The 25,532-nt window shown below is 41.5% G+C and overlaps 1 protein-coding gene across 37 annotated transcripts in view; it reads left to right on the plus strand.

The window, feature by feature from the left end:
• The window catches only part of DST (dystonin), a 411,253-nt gene that overhangs the window by 110,785 nt on the left and 274,936 nt on the right, over positions 1-25,532 (plus strand). For all 37 annotated transcript variants that reach the window (XM_060752763.2, XM_060752758.2, XM_060752766.2 and 34 more), the window contains one exon: positions 10,032-10,093. In XM_060752763.2, the coding sequence (XP_060608746.2) occupies positions 10,032-10,093 (62 nt within the window). The remainder of the gene's footprint in view (positions 1-10,031; positions 10,094-25,532) is intronic.

Genomic DNA, 25,532 nt, shown 5'->3' on the forward strand with positions numbered 1-25,532 from the left:
TGTAATGTTTCTGTAGGACAGTATAGTAATATGATAGTGAAATATAACTGTAAGTATTTCTCAGAAGTCAAATATAGGCACCTTGTCATATAGCCACCTTATCCTTTGTTTTTTTTTTTCTTTTCTCCTGACACCAATTAACCCAACAGCTTTGTCCTCACTTTCCATTTTATTTCACCTCATTCTGCTCTTATAGTGTAGAACTCAGCTTTTATCATTTGTGAATTAGAGAGAACTGGGTTGGGCATACATATGTGAATTGACAGCAGCTTTCTGCATTGCATGTATTCTGTATGAGATACATGAAAATATAGGCTCCAACTGGGGAAGGCATCCCTCTGACTATGCTGCCATTTTTTCTGCCCACTGCAATCCTTGAAATATTCTGATACACAATAAAGATTATGTATAGAAAACAAGCGGTTGGTTTACAAGGGTGAACTGTGTCTCCAAAATTGCTTAATAGTAGGCCACAGTCTAATGTGAAAATAGCTGGATTCATGGGATGCATATTCATTTTCCTTACAGTTCTGATGTGTTAACAGGCTTCTTTGAGAGTAACAGAAAACATCTGAGTCGTGGACAACTTTGTTTTTAGTTTTTTGTAATTTGTATATAGCTATTCAGTGTTTGTCACTGGTGTATTTCAAGTGTTGAACAGATTTTCAAAATACTTGTTGTGATAATGATGATGATGATGTGTAAACAGCTCCGAGTCTCCGCAGGGAGATAGGGTGGTTTAAAAATAAAGATGATGATGGTGATGATGATAATGATGATGATGATGATTATTTGAAACACAAGAAGATGAGTCCACTGCAGACACTCTGCTGGCTGTTGTATTGGATCACACGTTGGACACTTCCCAAGTGTCTAGGACTGTGTGATGTATCGGCGAATAATGCATGCAGATCCCAGTAAGGTGGTCTTTTGCACCTGGCAGATGGTAATTTTGTCAGCGTCGATTGTGTTTAACTGCAGGCCAAGGTCTTTAGGCCAGTGATCGGCACACCCAGTGTGCCGATCACCACTGGGACCACCTTGACTGGCTTGTGCCAGAGTCTTTGCAGTTCGATCTTTAAATCCTCATATCCTGTCAGCTTTTCCAGTTGTTTCTCTTCAATCCTGCTGTCACCTGGGATTGCAACATCGACAATCCTTTCTTTGTTTTTTTACACGATCGTGAAGTCAGGAGTATTATGCTCCAAAACTCTGTCTGTCTGAATCCGGAAGTTCCAAAGTAGCTAGCCAAAGTAGCTCTGTAACTTTTTCTGGCTTATGATCCCACCAGTTCTTTGTCGCAGGCAGATGGCATTTGTGGCACAAGTGCCAATGAATCATCTGAACAACGGTGTTATGCCTCTGCTTGTTTGTCTGTCTGCGCGATCTTCTTGCAGCAGCTGAGGATGTGATCTGTTGTTTCATCTGCTTCCTTGCAGAGTCTACACTTGGGATCTGTCGTCGACTTTTCAATTCTGGCTTTGATGGCATTGGCTCTAATGGCTTGTTCTTGGGCTGCCAGAATCAGGCCCTCTGTCTCCATGTTTTTTCTTTGTCAATTTGGCTCTCAATTTTTCCCAGGAACTGTCCATGGAGAGCCTTCTTTTGTCAGTTTTGTCTTTTGCTCTGGATTGTGTTTTTACCATTCTGTACCATTGAAAGAATAGGATCAGTTGCATTTGCCAGAAATAAACAATAGTATCAAAGCAGCAAAGTGCTTTGATTTGTTATATTACAAGGTAAGTTGTCACAATTTTCATGGTTGCAATTGCCTGGCAGTATAGAGCAGCTGAATACAACCATTGTGCTCTAGAAAGCGAGGAGCAAAAAGCAGGAGGCCTCATCATTGCCCTCCACCAGGCAGCGGCAACTCTAGTTGATTTGTTGTTTGTTCGTTTTGGCATTGAATGTTTGCCAATCTGTTATTTGTTGTAAACCGCCCTGAGTCCCCCTGGGGAGCTAGGGTGGTATATAAATAAAGTATTATTATTATTATTATTATTATTATTATTATTATTATTATTATGTGCCAAAGAAATGTTGGAAACAGGGATTGTACTTCTATCCATCTTTGGCAGATGCTTGTTTCGGATGATTTAATTGGAAGGCCCTACAAAAGGAGGGGAAAGAGAAGAAAGACTATAAACACAATTGCAATGATTCAGCTGGAACTGTTTTTTTTTCTAGCCCACACATATTCCTTCAGTTGGGATTTCTAAGCACTCAAAGCACTGTACCTGAACCCCAGTGTGTGGGTAGCATGTTTTTTATCATCTACACTTTTAAAAGTCAGATCTCAAGGGAAGCATCTTACTTTAGCAGTAAATGAATTGCTTGTTCACATTTGTCTTACCTTATCACTAAGGCTGTTGCTTAATCACGAGTAGTAATTTTACACTTTAGGACTCCAAGGCAGAGAGACATCAACAGTCCTGTCTTGCCTTTTGTTTAGCTGCACTGAACTGACTCGCTTTACCTCTGTGCCTATTGTGGTAGAGAGCTGAAACCCCTCATATTTCAGTGGACTGTTGAAGTAGATGAAATGTGGTTGCAAATTGGTAAGGAAGGCCAGATATTTCCAGTTGTCTGTCAAGGAAAATCTGTAGGAACAGTCTTTCTTTGTACATTGAAACAGAATGGATGTTTTGGCTTCTGAAATCATGTTTTGGATGTCGAAGTCATGCAACAGAATAACCGAATATTCAAGAACACTCATAATTACAATGGACAGGATATGCTTTTAGTTGTATGCAGGATACAGTTTAGAAACTGAAAGTGTGTCATATTTATTTATTATTTGTTTATTGTATTTATATGCTGCTTTTCTCATCACTGGGGGAACTGAAAGCGGCTCAATTAAATACCTCATACGTATAAAACATCACATATCAAATTAACCACATATACCAATAGATTAAAACCATTAAAACTATGAAACTACCGACAATAATCACAACACAAACAATTTAATCTCAATGGGGAGGGAGTTCCACAGCCGAGGGGTCACCACCGAGAAAATTATTTCTCTCGTCCACGCCAATTGCACCTGCGAAGGCGGTGGGACCGAGAGCAGGATCTCCCTGGCCGATCTTAGTGTTCTAGCTGGCTCATAAAGGGAGATGCATTTGGACTGGTAAGCTGGACATAAAGCAGGGTGGGGGCAAATTGCATTGCAGATGTTATGGGATCACAACCTCCACCACAACCTTTTGCATGGTGACAGTCAATGATATGGAGAATTCATGATCCCCATCCTCCTTTTACGTCTCTAATATGGAAAGGAACAAGGCTGTCGTGCAGTATCAGCTCATGGTCTCCATGTCATTAGAGTAGTGTTATTTAAAGGGGCTATCCAAGATGCTGAACCTAATTTAGAGAAAGGTTTCAGCACCTTTGATAGTTCCATTGAGATTTGGATTCACTCCTTGGCTCACTTAGGAGCATCTTTTAGCCCCTGCTGCCACCATAGCTGGCACATGGGAAAAGAAAAACATTGTTCCCCTTTGTTAGATAGCCATAGAAGCACTGGACTGGGTTGAACCTTAGGTGGGCTCTTTCTTCATCCCAACCATTTTAAAATGTTCTTAATGTGGGCTGTCAGCTTGCAAGCCATATAACATCACCTTGCTTCCCTTCCTTTCCTATATGTAGAGGGCCAGTGCACACATCAGCAAGCAGAGAAAATATGCCCCAAAATACTTTTGTGGGGAGGTGACTCACCGGCTCCTGGCATTTGCCAAATAAGCACTTTTAGTGTTGGTGGCAGTTGACTCTGTTTCATGTATTGAGGTTGGGCTGTCATTTCATATGGTTCAATATATTTAAATAGAAAGAAGGGATACTTGTGGTTTCTGTTACTCTATTTAGTTTGCTCACTTCACAGTGAAGATTTATAATCCAGTGCACACTTTTCATGTTGCTACTTGGATCAGCTGTTGTTCAACATATTTGGCATGGCAGAGTAAATGGTAGCCTAGTTGCTTCATTTGAAGATGGGTTTTTCCCCTCTTTAAGCCAATGTTATTGATTTGAGACCTAGCAAGTGCGTTACTATCTTATTGGCTTCATTCAAAAATTTGCGTAGAAATGGAGGCAAACTTTGAGCTCATGCACTTTTTCTTTTCCTTCCTCCTTCCTAAATTCATGAGATTAGCAACTGCTATGCTAGTTAGAAGGGCCCCCTGGTGGCGCAGCAGGTTAAACTGCTGAGCTGCTGAACTTGCTGACCTAAAGGTTGACAGTTCCAATCCGGGGAGTGGGGTGAGCTCCCACTGTTAGCTCCAGCTTCTGCCAACCTAGCAGTTTGAAAACATGCAAGTGGGAGTAGATCAATAGGGAAGATAACGGTGCTCCACGCATTCATGCTGGCCACATGACCTTGGAGGCGTCTACGAACGACGCCGGGTCTTCCGCTTATAAATGGTGATGAGCATCACCTCCCAGAATTTGACACGACTAGACTTAATGTCAGGAGAAACCTTTACCTTTATTTATGCTAGTTAGAGGTGCAGTATTTTCTAACACACCAAGCAGTGGTTTGCATCCATGGTTTGTGCAGTTTATTCTGTTGTAGGGACCAACAAGTGTTCTGTGGACAAGAAGCATCCCAGTTGCTTCTTGCGTCCTTAAGCTCCTCTAGACTTACCAAATTGTTCTTTTTTATAGCCAAAGAGTAAAAAGAGTGAACTGCTCTCCTGGCAAGCTCTCGAGAAGCACCTTTTAAATAGGTTGCAGTGCTTCCTTATACTTTTTATCATAAAAAACAGCCATTTTTCAAAACCAGAAGTGATTTTCAGACACATTTTAGCACTTCAGACTATTGTATAAAAAACTATAATTAAAGGATTTCAGCAAAATTCAAAACTGGTTTACTGTAAACTGTGATGGAAAGGTTCTAATTTCCTCTGCTAATGGATGGAAGAAGGCAGAAAGAAAGGAGCATTTGAGCCCGTGATTCCCAGACAGTGAAAATGGACTGTTTTTATATTTTTTGGTAAATCAGAATTAATCAGGTTTCAGTGTATCGTGTTGTTGTTTATTTGTTCAGACACTTCCAGCTTCTTGTGACCTCATGGACCAGTCCACGCTTTGGCGGCCGTGGCCACCCCCAGCTCCTTCAAGTTCAAGCCAATCACTTCAAGGATACAATCCATCCATCTTGCCCTTGGTCGGTCCCTCTTCCTTTTTCCTTCCATTTTCCCCAGCATCATTATCTTCTCTGAGTTTTCCTGTCTTTTCATTATGTGGCCAAAGTACTTCATCTTCACCTCTACTATCCTTTCCTCCAGGGAGCATCTGGGAATTATTTCCTGGAGTATGGACTGCTTGGATCTTCTTGTGGTCCACGGCATTCTCAGAATTTTCCTCCAACATCACAGTTCAAAAACTTCTATCTTCCTTTGCTTGGCCTTCCTTACGGTCCAGCTCTCATGTCCATAGGTTACTATGGAGAATACCATTGTTTTAACTATGCGGATCTTTGTTGCCAGTGTGATGAGTTCTTTACTCTTCACTATTTTATCGAGATTGGTCATTGCTCTCCTCCCAAGAAGTAAGCGTCTCCTGACTTCCTGGCTGCAGTCTGCGTCTGCAGTAATCTTTGCTCCTAGAAATACAAAGTCTGTCACTGCCTCCACACTTTCTCCCTCTATTTGCCAGTCTATCAGATTTCATATAAAGTGTTGGTTTGTGAATTTCAAGCTACCTCAATATGAAAGGTCGGCAGTTTTTCCTAATGTGCCAGGGACTGGTACCATATTTCTGTTTATTGTCTGCAATTGTTTATTTCTTTCCTTCCTAAAAACTTGCAAGGGACTGCATTTTTTGCTTACAGTCTAATCTGTTCCTGCTTTGGGTGGTGTCCCACTTTCTTGTTCTGTGCTTGACATTTGGTGACCCTAGGGCAAATCAGGATCTTCTTGGCAAGATTTGTTCAGAGGGGATTTTACTTTGCCTTCCTCTGAACCCAAGAGAGTGTGACTTGTCCAAGGTGATCCAGTGGATTTCCATGGCTGAGCAGGGAGCTAAACTCTGTTCATAGTCCAAGTCTCAAACTATCACACCATGCTGTCTCTCAGATGTCTCACTTGCTGCATGTTTAAACATACATTAAAAGGACTCGCTAGAAGCACTAGATCTTCCAATTACAGTATTATGGGCTCATTAAAAACAATCTCAGAACTGGCAAAGTGTGCAATGGACATTTCTCTCCCAATGGAAAAAATAGTATTAGTACATCTGAACATATCTTGTCAAAAGGAAAACACCCTTTGATAGGTTCACCTTAGGGTCTCTATAAGTCAGAAATGTATTGAAAGCAAACAACAATAGCAACAATTATGCTTCTGGAATTTGGCTATACAGCCTGGAAAACTCACATCACCCCACAATTATGCTGAATGCAGCCCCAAAAGCTCAGCTTTGAAGAGTACACAGTTTGAAATGCCGTGTTTCATTGTGGAGTGCTTCTGTTGTGAAATATCGAATACAGGGCCATTATCTTGTATGCTGCAGCGGGCTGGCAAGTGCTAATGTTTGTTTTAAAGAGGGAGTTCCTACTGTTTTCTTTTCTACCAGAAGGCACCATTCTTTCTCAACAACACAAATATTCTGCTTCCTATACATACTTTGTAATGCGAGATTGAAGAGTTTAAGAAACTCAGTAGCGCACTGTCTATGCTCCAGAATGATGGGGCAGCTCTTTAGACACAAGCAAGACTGGAATACAAAACTATTGGAACTAATGTGCTGCATGGGTTAGTACAAAAGTATCTGTGTCGTAGTTATTGTTTCATTTTGAATTTTCATTGCTTTGGGAAAGTTTCTGCGTTTGTCTTTGGGCTGTATTTACAAGCATGCCATTGTCCTTTGGAGCTTTTTTTCAGTATATGGAATCAGTTGTACTTTTATTTTATGTTATACATATGCATACAATATTATATAAGAGAGAGAGACTGCCTGATTACTTGGAATGAGAATGTTGCATTTTGCCTTGACATGTGTAAGACTACCCCATAAAACAGTCTTCTTCCTGAACTTTCCTCTTTGCTCCTGATTGTTTTGGAATGTGCTGTGGTCTGTCAAACTTACATGTTTACCTCTTAGTTTGATGTGTTTACATCTGACTTTACTCCATTTTACTGCTTCCCATAGAAGGAGACTGCTAAACATTAAGCCACAAGTTAGTTTCCACATCCCAGTTTGCTTCTAGAGCAAGGAAATTCCAATAATAATAATAATAATAATAATAATAATAATAATAATAATAATAATACAATTTATATTCCTCTTTATCTCCCCGAGGGGACTCAGGGCGGATGACAGAACATATATATTGCAACATTCAACGCTGTTATACAACTAACAAGGACAAACAATACATAAACAGATGTAAAGGCTTTCCCATCTTTTCCCATCTCCTGCATCTGGAGGCCACGGGGAGGTGCTGTTGCTCCATCTTCCATGCCGAGGAGCTTTGTTGTCTGTAGACATCCTCCCTATCGAGTTGCCGGCATGACCTTATGGGTGCTTTTATTACCTCTCCGCTTTAAAGTGGTACCTATTTATCGACCCACATTGCTGTTTTCAATCTGTTAAGTGAGTAGAAGCTGGGGCTGGTGGCGGGAGCTTACCCTGACCTGGTCTTGAACTGCCAACCTTTCGATCGGCAGGATTTTCAGCAACTTGGTCGTTCAACCCACTGTGCTAAACTCGGTCCTTTATTCTAAAACATGAGTTTCAGTCTTTTTGTCTTCAATTTATACTTTATGATAATGGCATAACTGAAAGTATTAGAGAATGGCTTGCTGGCTTATGTATGTTAAGGAAGTTGGAAAGACAACACATTGCTTTTCTCCTCCAGTCATTTTTGACTCTTTGGAGGTCTGGTTCCTTCCTGGACCTGGACCATGTGGGATGGAGCTTTGAATGCTATGAGGCAGAAGAGGAGGGTTTTGAAAGCTTTCCTTCTGTACAATCCCTTATCCGAGGATGGAATACTAGTTTGGGTGATTTTTCCTCTTCAAGCAGTCCCACCATTATTTAGGACCTCTGAACCATGCAAATGAATTGAAGGCTCCAAAGAGAGAGTTGTAGTGACCACAGTGAGGAAAGGAGGACAGGGAACATGGCCTCTGTGAACCTTTGCCAGTGTTTTGAGGGTATAAGCCTAAGATTTATTAATGTGTCCTTTTTTACAAAATGTCATTATTAAACAGTGTCTTTACTTCTTAAATGTTATACATTTTTGATAAGACACATATTGTAAAATTGTCACGTTAGAATAAATAGCTTCGTCTCAAAGTAAGTTTGGTTCATAAAAAAGGTCTTTATCAAACAGTGCCTTTCCTTCTTTATAGCTGTCATGACAATACTCTTAAATATAACATGTTTTTAAAAGAGGAATATTATAAAACTGTCAAGTTAGAATAAATAGCTTAATCTCAAAGTAGCAAGGGGGAATTTTAAAAGAATTTCTGAAGTTCTTATGGGAACATATTTCCTGCCCTGCTTCTGGCCAGTGAAACTTTGGTATGCTAGAGAGGAATGAGGAAGTCACAACGGAGTTCTTCAATAAGGGTTTTATTTTTTATTTAATTTTGGGAAGTACGGTGTGATGTGAAGGTATTATTTAAAACTGTGGTGGTGTAGCTTCTCCTTTTCATTCTCTGAGCAGCAACAGCAATGTCACTAAAATAATCCATGTGTTTGCAATATAGGTGTCAACTTTGTGCAATTTGTCATGCACCACATCAAGCTTTGGGGGGAGACGTGTAGCTCTTTAAACATTTTGGAACTGCAACTCTCATAATCCCTTAGGCTGTGAATTATGGGCATTGTGAGCCAAAAATTTTGGATCATGTGATTTTAATATTAATACTAAGATGTTTTTAATTCTGTGTTTTAATTGTCTACATATTTGTTTGTGTTCTATTTTTAATATGATTTTAATGGTTTAATTTATAGTTATATGTAATTGTTTTAGTTATTATGCTTTGGTTTTGTATATATGTTGGCATTGAATCTTGTCATTACGTGGTGTACACCGCTTTGACTTACTCCAGGGGTGAGAAATGCGGTAAATAAATGCAGCAAATAAATAAACAAACAAATAAATAAATAAATAAGACACCTGGAAGATTACAATTCTAATCTCTGTCCTTGAGTGTGGTGTGCATATGGTTGAGGAAGGAATTGAAATTCTTTGTTCTTTAGTGCCACAACTGGGTGAGTTTCTATACTCTCCGATAATTATTTTGCTGTTGGCTCAAGGGAAATTTTGGCATACGCATGCTACCACCAGGATGCCAGCCAAAATGTGTCTTTGCTAGCAGAGTCTCCCCACCCCATAATTAGAGTTCGTTTTCAAATGGTAAGATGACCAAGTGCAAGCTGACATTAGATATGATAGTTGAAACTTTGCTAATTCAATTAATGGATGCTTGAAATTACTTAGGACTACCTTTCTATGGCCTACTTTACTCTGGCATTTTGGCTGTCTCTGGACTGAAGGAGGTTTGTCTGGAGAGTCATCCAGTTCCTTCTATGTCTTTCCCCTTCTCTGTTCACTTTTTGCCTCTTCTCTTGGCAGATCTTAACGAACAGAACAGTTTTATGGACAGATTTCTCTTGTCAGCAGATCTCTCAGATCAATTGGTAGAAGAGTCTGTCAACAGAAAGGCATTTTTGCCAGCAGAAGAGGCTGGTCACTAATCCTAAGTACTCGCAGATGGTGCATCTTTTCATTAGGACTTCACAACCCATCAGCATATTTGGTTTTCATTTCCCCACTCCTTAACTTAACAACTGGCGTTCTAACAATTTCTCACAACAGATGCAGATGAATTAATTATTATAAGCTTGTGTGGACATCTGTTGCAAGAAATTATTGCTAATTAATAATGAATAATTGCATTTTTTCATTTTTCTTCTTCTTCAAGTATTGTGAGACTTTTCAACACATCACTGCTAAGTCTTCATTGAGTGTTATTTTCTAAATGTTAAGGCTTTTCCTGTCTTGTTCTCTTTTTCAGATGAAAGGGACAAAGTACAAAAGAAAACATTCACAAAATGGATAAACCAGCACCTTATGAAGGTCAGTTCACAAACATTATATTCCTGCTCAATGCTGTCTCGAGAATTGTAAAGTCTGTTGTAGGTTTACAGGGATGCTGTGTAGTAGAGTGAATTCTAACGCTTGGTTGAACAATTTTGAAGTTAAAAAAATTATGCAAAGGGCAAGCATTCCCTATTGCTGTGGTAGTTTGAGTTTATCGCCATCCACATATTGAATGGGTATCTTCTTTAGTGCAAAGTCTGCTTTACATAGAATCTGTGAGTTCCCATATGATTAAGAAACCTGATTCTGTTGGGCTCTGAGTAGATCAGAGATCTTAAATGAGTACAGTTTGCCCTTCAAATCCATGGATTTCACAACCAGTGCTTGAAAAAAAATTAAATCCAAAAAAGCTAGCCTTCATTTTGTCATTCTATATAAAGAACATAATTTTTCTATATCGTTGTATATAATAGGATCTGAACATCTATGGATGTTGGTGTTCATGGAGAGAAATCCTGGAACAAAACCCAGTGGTTACCAAGTGTATTGTAGATCCTCTCATCCCAATCAATCCTTCTGTTTAAGGAGATGATAGCAGCTGAGCCATCGAAACAATAGAGAGAGAGAGCAAGGTCAATGAGACTGGCCCCTTTCTTACCTTCCCATTGTTCAACTTGTTGAACATGTGAGCACATGGATGTGTACCCTTTCTCATGTCTTCTTGCTGGAATGATACAGAAGCCATGCTTTATCCATGCTAAAATCTACAATGAATGACTCAATTAATTTTAACAATCCAATCTTAAGTGTATTCAGAGGCAAAATGGCTGATTTATTTATTACTAGCCGTCCCCAGCCACGCGTTGTGGCCCAGTCTGTATATATGTGTTTAGTGTGTATATGTTGTATATGTGTGTGTATATATATTTGTTTATATGTGTATATCTGTGTGTTTGTATGTATATACAGTACGTGGTTTTATGTATGTGTTGTAATGTATTTTTTGTTTTTTGGCCTTTTAAGTCTCTTTCACTGTTTTTTTGTTGTTTTTATGAGTGATGGTCACTTGTTGGGTTGATAGGTGCCTTGTGTCCAAATTTGGTGGGGATGGGGAGATACGGGAAAAGGAGACCTCGAATTCGGCCTAGGGATCGTACAACAACATTAGTAACTCCAACTCGGTCTCCTGATATGGTGAATTGGTGTAACCAGGTCGGCGGTCCCCCCGGATTGAAGGTGGTGCTGTTGAACGCCAGATCTGTCAATGGCAAAACAGCTTTCATCCAGGATTTAATCCTGGATGAACGGGCAGATCTGGCGTGCATCACGGAGACCTGGCTGGACGAAGCTGGAGGTGTGAATTTGACCCAGCTTTGCCCGCCAGGTTTCTCCGTGCAGCACCAACCAAGATCCGGGGGGCGGGGAGGCGGGGTTGCAGTGATCTATAGAGACTCCATTCTTCTGACCAGGGCCCCCATCCCGCAGTCAACGAATTTTGAATGTGTCCACCTGAGGGTGGGTGACCGGGACAGATTAGGGATTCTGTTAGTGTACCGTCCACCTCGCTGCACTACAGACTCCCTGACTGAGCTAGCGGGGGTGATCTCGGACCTGGCATTGGAGTCCCAGCGGCTGCTTGTGCTGGGGGACTTCAATGTCCACGCCGAGACCACCCTATCGGGAGCGGCTCAGGACTTCATGTCTACCATGGCAACCATGGGGCTGTCCCAACAGGTATGTGGCCCCACCCACAGTGCTGGACATACATTGGACTTGGTTTTCTGCCAGGGATGGGAGGAAGATGGCGGTGTTGAGGAGTTATCCATCTCTCCGTTGCCATGGACCGACCACCACCTGGTCAGCTTTAGATTAACTGCACCCTCTAACCTCTGCAGAGGTGGAGGACCCATTAAGTTGGTCCGCCCCAGGAGGCTTATGGATCCGGATGGATTCCTGACGGCTCTTGGGGAATTTCCCGCCGCCTCGGTTGGTGATCCTGTTGATGCCCTGGTCGCTCTCTGGAATGGGGAGATGACTAGGGCAATAAACACGATCGCTCCAGAACGTCCCCTCTCAAGTAGCCGAGCTAAACCAGCTCCTTGGTTCACTGAGGAGCTGGCAGCGTTGAAGCGAAAGAAGAGGGAACTAGAGAGCGTGTGGCGTTCGAATCCGAGCGAGCCAAATCGAACACGGTTTATGTCCTTCTTAAGGGCATATGCCGCGGCAATAAAAGCCGCAAAGAAGACCTTCTTTGTGGCCACTATTGCGTCTGCAAAGAACCGTCCGGCTGAACTGTTCCGAGTTGTCAGAGGCCTGTTAAAACCCACCATTCAGGATGGGTGCCCTGATGACTCGGCAGCTCGCTGTGAAGCCTTTGCTCAGTTCTTTGCAGACAAAGTCGCTTTGATCCGCTCTGGTCTGGACACCATATTAACGGCAGTCTCTGAGGATGTAACACGAGCATCTGCTTGTCCGGTTTTGATGGATTCATTTCAATTGGTTCAATCCGAGGATGTGGACAAGGTGCTTGGAGGAATGAGAGCTACCACATGCATCCTAGACCCCTGCCCATCCTGGCTTCTGAAGGAGGCCAGAGGGGGATTGGCCGAGTGGGTGAAGGTGGTGGTTAATGCCTCCCTCCGGGAAGGCATCTTTCCAGCCAGCTTAAAGCAAGCTGTAATAAAACCGCTGTTGAAAAAACCATCACTGGACCCCACCCAATTCGTCAACTTCCGGCCTGTTTCCAATCTCCCCTTTTTGGGCAAAGTCCTGGAACGTGTGGTGGCCTCACAACTCCAGGCATTCTTGGTAGACACGGATTATCTGGATCCGGCACAGTCTGGCTTCAGGCCGGGGCATGGTACTGAGACAGCCTTGGTTGCCTTAGTGGATGATCTGCGCCGGGAGCTCGACAGGGGGAGTGTGTCCCTGTTGGTGCTTCTGGACCTCTCAGCGGCCTTCGATACCGTCGACCACGGTATCCTTCTGAGACGCCTCGCGGGAATGGGTCTTGGAGGAACTGTTTTACAGTGGCTCCGCTCATTCCTCGAGGGTCGGTCTCAGAAGGTGTTACTGGGAGACTCCTGTTCAACCCCACAACCTTTGTCTTGTGGGGTTCCTCAGGGCTCAATATTGTCTCCCATGTTGTTTAACGTCTACATGAAGCCGCTGGGTGAGATCATCCGGAGTTTCGGAGTGCGATGTCATCTGTACGCGGATGATGTCCAACTCTGTCACTCCTTTCCACCTGCTACTAAGGAGGCTGTCGAGGTCCTGAACCGGTGCTTGGCCGCTGTGACAGTCTGGATGGGGGCGAACAAATTGAAATTGAATCCAGACAAGACAGAGGTACTCCTGGTCAGTCGCAAGGCCGAACAGGGTATAGGGTTACAGCCTGTGTTGGATGGGGTCGCACTCCCCCTGAAGACGCAGGTTCGCAGTTTGGGTGTGATCCTGGACTCATCGCTGAGCCTGGAGCCCCAGGTTTCGGCGGTGACCAGGGGAGCATTCGCACAGTTAAAACTCGTACGCCAACTGCGCCCGTACCTTGGGAAGTCTGACTTGGCCACGGTAGTCCACGCTCTGGTTACATCCCGTTTGGACTACTGCAACGCTCTCTACGTGGGGTTGCCTTTGAAGACGGCCCGGAAGCTCCAACTAGTCCAACGTTCGGCAGCCATGATACTAACGGGAGCGGAGCGCAAGGAGCACACAACTCCTCTGCTGCACCAGCTCCACTGGCTGCCGATCTGCTACCGGGCTCAATTCAAAGTGCTGGCGTTGGCCTTTAAAGCCCTAAACGGTTCTGGCCCAACTTACCTATCCGAACGTATCTCGGCCTATCAACCCGCCAGGACCCTAAGATCTTCTGGGGAGGCCCTGCTCTCTATCCCGCCTGCTTCACAGGTGCGGCTGGCGGGTACGAGAGACAGGGCCTTTTCTGTGGTGGCCCCGCGGCTATGGAACGCCCTGCCCTTGGAGGTAAGATCAGCCCCTTCATTGATGATATTCCGAAGAAGATTGAAGACCTGGATGTTTAAGCAGGCATTTGGTTAACCCAATGCAACGAATAGTAACTGACTAAAGGTCTGGCAACATGGATGACGAACTGGATCACGTTTTTAGTTAGGAGTCGAACTGGATTGGTATTGATGTATGAATTGTGCTTTTATGTTTTTTATGTTTTTTATGCTTTTAACTGTATACTGTTGATTATTATATTATGTTGTAAACCGCGTTGAGTCGCCGGCTAGGCTGAGAAACGGCGGTATATAAATATAGCAAATAAATAAATAAATAAATAAATTTGGTGTCAATTTGTCCGGTGGCTTTTGAGTTATGTTAATCCCACAAACTAACATTACATTTTTATTTATATAGATTTATTTTATTTACCACACATGTACCCCACCCTTCTCACTCTAAAGGGGACCCAGAGTGGCCTTACGAAGACAACAATTCAATGCCACATATATACATAATATCAATAAAATATGAATAAAATAAACAAATACATTAAAATCCAAAATAGTTTAAAAAAACTTCAAACATTAAAACATCAATTAAAACCATGCAATCCAAATCATATTCCAGTGCTGTTCCATTTGTCGTTGTGTTGTTTCGTAATCTCTTATTACACTGCTCAAAGTTATTGACCAAAGGCTTGGTCCCATAGCCATGTTTTTAGTTTTTTAGTGCTCGTTATCATCAGGAGGGACAGGGCTGATCTAATTTCACTGGGGAGGGAGTTCCATAGACAAGGGGCTGACACTGAAAAGGCCCTATCTCTCTCCCCACCAACTTCGCCTGAGAAGGAGATGGGACTGAGAGCAGGGTCTCCCACGATGTTCTTAACCTCTGAGGTGGATCATAGATGGAGAAACGTTTGAATTCCAATTCAGCTAGTTTCCATGTCATCTTTCTTAGGGTTGCACTACTAATGGTGTAACGATTAGTGATGTTGGGGGCCATTTATAAGACTGTGAATGTTTGATAAGTTGTTGGGGTTTGTTTTAACTGAAGGAAACAGGAATATTTATCTTTCCATGAATTGTGGCAGATGTCGGGAAAAGTGGAAGCAAAATTGATATTGGCATCCTGACTTCTTGAATAGTAGTAGTTGAGTGGTGAGAGAAGTGCCTTCTATACAGTTTCAGAAACAAAAGAATTATTGTTATGTACAAGAGCTGAAGCCCTGTTACTCCAAGGAACATTCAGGAACTTTATGAGGGCTCACAAGGTTTATCTTGGGGGCAGAGGGATGGAGGGCAAAGAGTGCTAGTAGAATCACAAGATGAGCCTCCCTTATGGTTGGTACATGGAGCAGATCCTCTCCCTGTAGGAAAGAAGTCTATAGAGCTGGCCTGTACAGTCTGTTGCCCTCCAGGTGATTTGGACTTCAGTTTCCAGAATTCCTTTGCATTGGACAAGCTGGCTAGGCTTCTGAGAGTTGAAGGCCCAAACACCTGTAGGGCCAGAAGTTGAGCAGGCCAACTGTAAAGTAATTCTCTTCTCTGGCAGGAAGGGATCATAGACAGAGAACAATGAGCAAAAAGGAAAGAGCTGAAACATAATCCCTGAATCTGCATGTAGAATAGATATTTGTGAGCTCAAGAAAGGAAAGAAGGGCTAGTGAAAATGGAGTATTACTCTTATGCTAAACACTCCATCAGAATTTCTATGACTTTGAGCATGCATACTCCTTAGTGCTTAGTGCTTATAGTGAAACATTCCATATGCAGTGGCTTGCTCCATGCATCAGGGCTGTGATCCAGCAAGGCAGAGGCTCGCAAGTATTTGACCAGTGGTTGTAGTGGAGTCTCACTCGTGTTTTGGCCACCACAGAGCTTGCCTGCATATGAGGATTAGTACTTCTCCTCTGCGTGCAGGGTGGGTAGGTGAGAAGATGCAGTGAGGAGAAACTTCTCCCTGCTGTAGACTGTATCTATGCTGCAGATTTAATGCAGTTTGACACCACTTTAATAATAATAATAATAATAATAATAATAATAATTATTATTATTTATAGACATTCCTATCTCCACAAAGGGATTCAGGGCAGTTTCCACCATGTATGGCAAACATTCAATGCCAAAAGTGAAAACATTCAAACAAATTTCAGTAAGACATCATGCTATTGAATTCTGGGATTCTCATTGGCAAAGAGGACTAAAGACCCAGTACAACTATAATACTCATGATTTCCTAGTATTGAGCCATGGCAGTTAAAGTGGCGTCTAGCTGCATTAATTCTACAGTTTAGATGCACCGTAGGATCAAGGAAGAGAGTTAGAAAAATGCATTCTCGCCAAGTTATCCGCACAAGACAAAGTAGGTAGGGAAGAAGAAGGGAGGCGTAGAAGATAGTTCCATGAATTATACATAAACACTAGTTTCTCCTTCTCTCCTGTGTGCTGTGGTCTGCCTTGGCACCCCGGTTGCAAGAGTGGAGTTTGATGTTGGATTTAAGAGTCCCAAAGTGAAATGTTTCTTTAGGATCTTGCCAGAGCTTATGTGCTAAAGCTCACATGTGTATTGTGAGGCAAGGTTGTTAGCCAAGTGCAAGATTATCCTTTCTGCTTTCCTACACCAGAATCTCTATTTGTTAGATCTAAGTTCGAATAAAGTGGAATTAGAGAGATGTGGTCCATGCCATTCTCTGTATGGTACAGAAGAACAAAAAACAGTCCCATGCATTGTATCCTCTTGCTCTAGTTACAGAGGCAACATGGGATTTTTCTGCCTTAAAATGATCAATTTCTCTCTTCCTTCAGGGTCCCCCCTTCTTCCTTGACATTTAACAGAGCTTTCTTTATTTCCATCGCTCCTTTTGATACTTCAGTGTTTTGACACTTTAATGCTGTGCTGTTGTTTTTGTGTGTCAGGAGTGACTTGAGAAACTGCAAGTCACTTCTGGTGTGAGAGAATTGGCTGTCTTCAAGGACATTGCCCAGGGGACGCCCAGATGTTTTACCATCTTGTGGGAGTATTCTCTCATGTCGCTGCATGGGAAGTTGGAGGTGACAGACAGGAGCTCATCCTTCTCCCCGGATTCGATCTGCTGACCTTTTGATCAGCAGTCCTGCCAGCACAAGGGTTTAACCCATTGCGACACCGGGGGGGGGTGGTGGTGGTGGTGGTGGTAATATTTTGGGTATGTTGGGTAATATTTTATGCCCGTGATGACAATGTGGTTGTTGTAGTTTTAGTAACGCAAGAGATTTGAAAAGCAACAACACTGAGGCTAATGGGAATATAATTTCATCTCCGCGACAACAAGAAAGGTGCCTCAAGACACCCTGCCAAATAAACTAAAAAAAGCTACAAAATATTTTGTATTTTGTGAGTTTTGTGGAGAAGTCTGTGGCTTATATAGGTGGCTTATATATTTTTAATCTAAAACCATGTCTTTCATGATATTTCATATGAATCATTTTTACCAAAAAGTTCCCAAATATTTCAGAAAAAAATCTAAGCAAAATGTCTCATAATCTTGTCCAGCAGGAAGAAAATTATTATTATATTATATTATAACTTGATTTGTACCCCACTAGCATCTCCCAAGGGATTCGATGCGGCTTACACAGGCCGAAGCCCAAAACACAATACAACAATGCAATACCTAAAGCAAATTAAAAACAGTTAAGCAGGAGAACAATAACAGTAACAATACAACAAGACATTATTAAAACTGGGCCGGCCGGAGTAGGGGTACAGGATTAAAAGTGCTGATGTGGCGGGAGGAATGTAGGATTATAATATAGGTGCGGTGTGCAGTGTGCAGTGATATTGGTTCTACTAAGTTGCTTCTAGGATTTGGTGCTGGGGTTCCTAATCTGAAAACTAGAAAGATGTGTAAGAGAAAAAGAAGCTTTCCATCCTTAGTTGACAGGAGCATGGTTTTGACTTGGAGGAGTGTGGGATTTGATGTTGATTTGAGAGCTGCTCTCCATTGATGCTCCAGTCTGTGCCTATTTCTCCGCTCTGTGTCAGCTACTCTGCGTATGTTTATATCTTCTGTCAGTGAAACTCCGGCATAGAATTGCATTTTAAGTATACTTTGATCTTTAGATACATTCCCTACCACAATTTTATGTCATCTGGAGGTGAGACTATGCTCTCAGCCCTCTAGCAGTGGGTTAGTGTACCAAGTGGAGAGTCATATCAGATATATGTTCTTAATTAATTGTGCATATTTATTGGAAACCTTGGTGGCAGTCACATTAACAGTATTAAAGTAATCTGATTCCCCCCTCCACATTCATAACTTAGCAGGCTAATGTTGTTAATATATTAATTCATTCTTTTTGTTCTAGATTATTTGCAATTAACTTTTGATTAGCATGAACCCTGATTAATATTTTATTATTTATCCTTGATCGTTATTAACATGTAAGATTATTTTGCCAGCTAAAATCAGCTAAAGGCATAAAATTAATTGATACATTATTCAACAAGCTGTTTCTTCTTATCTGTACAACATCACTGTGTGCAAATTAAACTTTGGAAATGTATTGGTTTCTTTCCTAGCCTGAGTGTGAATAGTGCCACTGATCTCCAGAGAGTAGGTTATGTCTGCATGCATACAGAAAATGACATACTTAATTAAATATACCATATTATTCATCTTACTATTATTATTTTTCATTTTGGAATTTTCCCTTGCCCAATAACAACAAAGATTGTTAAGGGTGTATGCAAGATTTAAAGCTGATGAACTCTCAATCTCTGAATCAGAAATTGGTGAGGCAGTGTTATTTCTGACCCTTGTAACTGTTTCTGTATTTGAGAAGGATTTTAAGGATGGAGTGTAGCCACTGATACAAATGATTAAATAATCTAAGGGTTAGATCCTTCACCCCATAGCAGTTTATGTATATGTATCATTCTGGCAGATGACTTGGATGTGCAGATTTGTGATTGAAATTGTCATCACACTCTTAGAGTTGAACTAGGCAAACATACCAACTATGCTCACAGACTGGTGGTTTTCTTCACTGCTCTTGATGCAGAAATATGCACATCTATCCTTTCTCAAGCTTTTAACACTGGGGGAAGCCTTTAAATACTGTTCAGATTTCAAGGAACCCCTATGTAAAGGCAGCTGGTTGAGAAACTTTGGACAAGAGAATAATCCAGCCATACTTCATTCTGTTCTCTAGACCATTGCTTCTTAAACTGTGGGTTCTGAATCCAAACAGGGTCCTGTAAGCTCAGTGCCAGGATCACAAAAAGTTTTCTGAGTGCTACCCAATTACAGAAATCTGTTACCAAAAATGTGCAGTGTTTATAGTGGACTCGGCAGAAAATGCTTCAGCTGTACTTCATAAAAAGAAAAATCAGCCCATTTAGCAAGCCTTGCAAATTCGGAATTATTATTAGTAAATGTTTGGTTTTTATACCTATTTATTTGGGGTCACGTAAAAAATTCTCAGGCTGAAAGGGGCTGTGAATGGAAAAGTTTAAGAAGCCCAGATCTAGACCATAAAGTGCTCCACTGCCTTCACCTCTCTTGGGAAAACTTACTTTATTTCCATTGAGATTTTATTAGTATTCAGGTGGTAGATGGAAGCTGAAAGAGACCAAAAAGGCCATTCAGTTCAACCCCCTGCCATGCAGGACTACACAATCAAAGCACTGCCAATTGATAGCCATCCATACTCTATTTAATGCCCTCCAAAGAAGAAAATTCAATTATACTTGGAGGCAGTGTGTTCCACTGACTGTCAGGAAGTTTTTCCTAATTCCTAGGTGGATTCTCCTTTCTCATAGTTTGACTTCATTGCTCCTTGTTCTAGGGAATATCTACATGGACATTTTATTCCAAATATAGGGTGGGGGAGCAACTACATGATGTACAGAGCTGATTTGGGTTAATATGGGCCAAGTCCATTTACCACAGCCTTGAACTATATTAACAAAAGGTGCGGGTTGATCCAGAGTTTCCCTGAGAACCCAAAGTAAACTTTGACTTCAGGCCCCTGTAAACAGTTTTGGTGGTTCTTAGACTGAATTGTGGAAACTGTTTACACAGCCATTCTGTATTCCTAGGCTTGGGTGGCCCAGGGACATGGATGACACTTAAAATTGCCATCCTGTTCTCTTTGTAGCAGCAGCCACTGTGTGTAAAATGGTTGATGGCCTTCACCCATCACCTGGAGTGAGATTTTCTGGGTTACAAGGGAAATTGGAGAATGGAGGGGTCTTTCTGCTGTTGTGAAAAGAACAGGAGGGAGATATAAAGATGACCATCCAGTTCAGCACCACAGGTTGCTCAGGACTCCATCCCACCTGTGCAGCATCCTGCAAGTTGGCGGTAAGAGCCAACCTGAGGATGATCCGGAGATCAACGTTCTGAATTGGCCCCAGGATAACGTGTCTGTGTAGAACCGCCCCTAGTTGCGCCATCTTCCACATGACACCCTTTCACATATTTAAACATGGCTATTATGTCATCTCTTAACTTTCTCTTCTCCAGGCTAAACATACCCAGTAATGTGCCTCAATTGCTGGAAGACTGCAAAGCTCAGAGGAACAAAACAGATTATAAATAATGAGTTACTTATAGCTGTTGTTTTCAGTTACATTACACTTAGAATCCAATGAAGAGCAATGTCCCTTTTTGACATCGTAGCTATAATTGATTTTGTTGCAGGAATATTTGGTTTCACTACTTAAGTACATTTTGTACCACAAGCCAGCAATTTGTAGCACTGCAGTAGTTTTAAATATGTATGGATGTATATATGTATTTACAGTATTTATATTCTGCCCTTCTCACCCCACGGGGACTCAGGGCGGATCACAGAACACATATATGGCAAATATTTAATGCTGTTATACACTGACAATACAGACAACTGTACATTTGTCATCTTGGAGGCTTGTGCTTGGTTCCGGCCATGGGAGGGTGCTGTCGCTCCATTTTCCCTACTGAAGAGCTTTGTTCGTAAACTTCTTCCTTGATCAAATTGGTGGCATTTTCTGGCATTTCCTTATGGGTGCCTTAAATACCTCCCCGCTTTATAAGGTTAAAGGTTGTCCTCTGACATTAAGTCCAGTCATGTCTGACTCTGGGGTGTGGTGCTCATCTCCATTTCTAAGCTGAAGAGCCGGCTTTGTCCGTAGACACTTCCAAGGTCATGTGGCCGGCATGACTGCATGGAGCACCGTTACTTTCCTGTCAGAGCGGTACCTATTGATCTACTCACATTTGCATGTTTTCGAATTGCTAGGTTGGCAGAAGCTAGGGCTGACAGCGGAAGCTCACGCCGCTCCCCAGAATCAAACCTGCGACCTTTCGATCAACAAGCTCAGCAGCTCAGTGGTTTAACCCACAGCGCTACTGGGGGCTCCCCACTTTATAGTGGTACCTATTTATCTACTCATATTTATTTTTGCTTTTTAACTGCTAGGTAGGCAGACGCTGGGCTAAAGGCCAGGAGCTCACCCTGACTTGTCAACCTTTTGATTGGCAAGATTTTTTGCAGCTGGCAGTTAACCTGCTGTTCTAATGGTAGCTAGCTATCTCCTACTTGTGTTTGGAAATGTAATCCATTGTTTCAAAAATAAACTTTCCATGATCTAGATTTTGGTTGACTGTTGAACAGCCACTTGGGATATCATGGAATCATAGATATAGAAGAGCTCATAAAGGTTGTCTAATCTAACCCCCTTGGTCCATGTTGGAATAGACACTTAAAGCACTCCCATCAGATGGCCATCCGGCTTGTGTTTGAAAACCTCCAGACAAGACTATAGTGGCAGTATAGGCAGTATAGTCTGCTGTTGAACAGTTCTTGCCATCAGGAAGTTTTCCCTAATGCTTAGGTGGAATCTATTTTCGTACAGTTTAAATCTGTTTTAGTCTCAGGAGTACAGAAAACAAGCTTTCTTCAACTTCCTGATGACATTCTTTTAAATATTTAAACATGTTCTCACTTAACCTTCTCTTCTTCAAGCTAAGCATACCCAGCTCCCTGCTCATAGGGCTTTGCTCATGGATGGCAAGATACATGTCAGATTCTGACTACTTTTTTTGTATTTTGAAAAGGTGGTTTTGTGTTCTGTTTTTGCAAATGTTGTTCTTTAAATGACTGTCCCACCTGAGTACTTGCATAGTTCAGGGATAGTAACTGAATAGATGCCCTGCAACTAATTCATATCTTTGTCTTTGTGGGACAGAATACATTGTTAGGAGCCCCCAGTGGCACAATGGGTTAAACCTTGTGCCAGCAAGATTGAAAAGCAACAGGTTGGAGGTTCGAATCCGGGGAGAGCACAGATGAGCTCCCTCTGTCAGCTCCAGCTCCCTATGTGGGGACATGAGAGAAGCCTCCCACAAGGATGGTAAAACATCAAAGCATCTGGCTGTCCCCTGGGCAGTGTCCTTGCAGACGGCCAATTGTCTCACACCAGAAGCGACTTGCAGTTTCTCAAGTTGCTCCTGACACAAAGTAGAAGAAAAGAATACATTGCTATGTTTTGAACACTCACACACGCACATACACAGAGTTTTCACATGCAGTGAGGTTGTCACAATTTATTCTGTTGGTTGCTATACTACTTTGGAATCTTAGTGTAGGGAATGAATGAAATGAGACGTGGGAGCCATTCCTAGCATACGATTCCTTTCATCATTGTACTGTTTTCCATGGTGATTTTTGCTCTCCCCATGTTAATTAACTATAGGCCTGGAGCCAGAATATCACATGAAAGCTCCTTTAATGTGCATTCGGGGTTAGCCTGTTTATTTATTTATCTATTCATCCATTTTGGCACTTTGGAGTAACTTTGTTCCAAAGGAACAAAATCAGTTTCACAAGTCCGCCTTTGAATCCAGCGATGGTATCACATTCAGACTATGTGAAACTGTTAATTGGAATTGAAAGAACTTTATATAATAATGGATATACACTCCCGAGACAAGAAGTGTGTGTGTGTGTGTTTCCTAGAAATCAAGGTTATTGACTGAAATGGCCTAATGTGCATCGTATAATAAGATTTTTAACTTAATACAAGTAAGTTAGTATTTTACTTAGAATTAAAATATTTATTCAAAACACATTTTTCTTTTAAAAGTGTATACAAAAGTATATGTATATATAAACAAATACTCTCACACACATATATAAGTAGAGCTTGTTTCCAAACGGTACCAAATCCATCTGACCAAAATGTACAGGAGTAAAAAAAATGCTGGGATCTGTATTCTTTTACTATAAAATACAGTTTTCAAGCCTTATACTAAAGTGATATAATAAATGTTGATAGTTTTGATTGGTGCATAATATTTGACTCCTTCTAACCAAGGTGAAAGAAGAAAGTGCAAAAGCAGTTAAATATATATAAAAAACCCTAAGATTATGGCAACCAGACTGATTGATAACTGGCAAATAGAGGGAGAAAACATGGAGGCACTGTAAGATTTTGTATTTCTAGGTGCAAATATTACTGCAGACACAGACTGCAGCCAGGAAATCAGATGATGTTGACTTCTTGGGAGGAGAGCAATGACCAATCTCGATAAAATAGTGAAGAGTAGAGACATCACACTGGCAATGAAGAGCCGTATAGTTAAAACAGTGGTATTCCCTGTAGTAACCTATGAATGCGAGAGCTGGACCATAAGGAAGGCTGAGCGAAGGAAGATAGACGTTTTTGAACTGTGGTGTTGGAAGAAAATTCTGAGAGTGCGTTGGACCGCAAGAAGATCAAACCAGTCCATACTTCAGGAAATAAAGCCCGACTGCTCATTGGAGGGAAGAATAGTAGAGGCAATGAAGAAGTAGTTTGACCATATCATGAGAAGACAGGAAAGTTTAGAGAAGACAATGGTGCTGGGGAAAATGGAAGGAAAAAGGAAGAGGGGCCGACCAAGGGCAAGATGGAAGGATGGCATCCTTGACCTTGGAGGAGCTGGGGGTGGCCACGATCAACAGGAAGCTCTGACATGGGCTGGTCAATGAGGTCACAAAGAATTGGAAGTGATTGAATGAATAAACAACAACAACAACAACAACTCTTTTACAGATTCATCATGACTTTAGTTCTTGATTAATTCAGTGAAATCTCATTTCTAAGCTAAAGATATCATAATTTTCCAAATTAATATTTGAAAAAAAACCCCCTCACATTTTGAGAAACCGCTGAATGAATAAACAACAACATCAAAGCCAACAATATGCTGCCACCTATAACTCATTTTTCAAATTTGGAGGATTTGGTACCTTTTGGAAACAAACTCCGCATATACACACATATATTTAGAGAGTATTGACTTTTTAGAGGAAATAACATTCCCCGGTTATAATTATTTTATGGGTGGATCAAATAGAGAGAAACATGTAAATCCCATATGACATACCTCAGATTGAGTCATACTGGACTCAGTAGAGATGTATAGAATTGTGATGCATATATTGGAATTTACTGATAATGGTTTCAGCAGAAGCAAACATGAGCTTTTTGTTTCCTTTTTGAGACTCTAGTGCTCTCATCTGGAGCTTTCTTGCTCATTCATAGACCTATCTGCTTTTGCTTTGCTAAAAACACTGAACTGGCAAAAAAGCAGGGAAGCAGCGCCATCTGTACAAAAGTTCTTGTATCACAAAGCAGCGATCACACCAAACCACACATGCAGTAGGTGGGGAAACCAGATTGTGCAGATACGCCATCCCGAGATCCCTCAGGAGCTTAAATGTTACGCACATTTTCTTCATGACAGAAGGCAGCAGGAAAGATTCACTTATCTAACGCTTAGAGAATGAGACTTTAAACAAGAAATTTAAAATGTGACAACATTCCTGCAAGAGGTAAGGCAGATATTAGGGTCATTGCCTAAATGATCAAAAGAACTGTGCCAGGATAAGAGGAAGTGTACATATGTACATCCCTCCCTCTGAGACATCTCAGTTTGCCTTCGGGTCCTATATAGAAGCAGAATCCAGAAGGAAGCCAGATGTGGTAACACTCAATTAAAATGGAAGCTAAAAGGTAAGCCACACACACACAAAAGCAAACAGCATCTGGAACACCGGAGTATTATTTAACTGGCAATGTGAAGAAAAATGCATCACAGGAAGTCAAAATCAGCAAAAATACTGCTTTATTCTCCTCGTCATGGTTGGCATATGCAACTAAGTATATGAACCTTCAGTTGTGTATTATATTAGGCATTCATTGTCTTTTCCAGTTTGAAAAACATCAAACCTTAAATTATGAAACAAGAAAGGGGAAAACACTCCCCTGTGCTATAGGAATTTTTTAATGTCGCACAGATGAAATAGAAAAATTGGGAAGCAAGGGATTCTACTCTAAGTGATCCTGCTGTAGCTGTGCATGCAACAGACAACATAAACAGCTGTTTCCAAAATCATTTACTGATCATAGAGAACAGAACAGAGGGAAAAGGGGAAAGCACCAGCCTCCTTCACTAATTACTATGGCAAAGTTTGTATCTAAAAGTTTCACTCTT

The sequence above is a fragment of the Anolis sagrei genome, chromosome 1 (genome assembly GCF_037176765.1).
Source record: "Anolis sagrei isolate rAnoSag1 chromosome 1, rAnoSag1.mat, whole genome shotgun sequence".
Taxonomy (NCBI): domain Eukaryota; kingdom Metazoa; phylum Chordata; class Lepidosauria; order Squamata; family Dactyloidae; genus Anolis; species Anolis sagrei.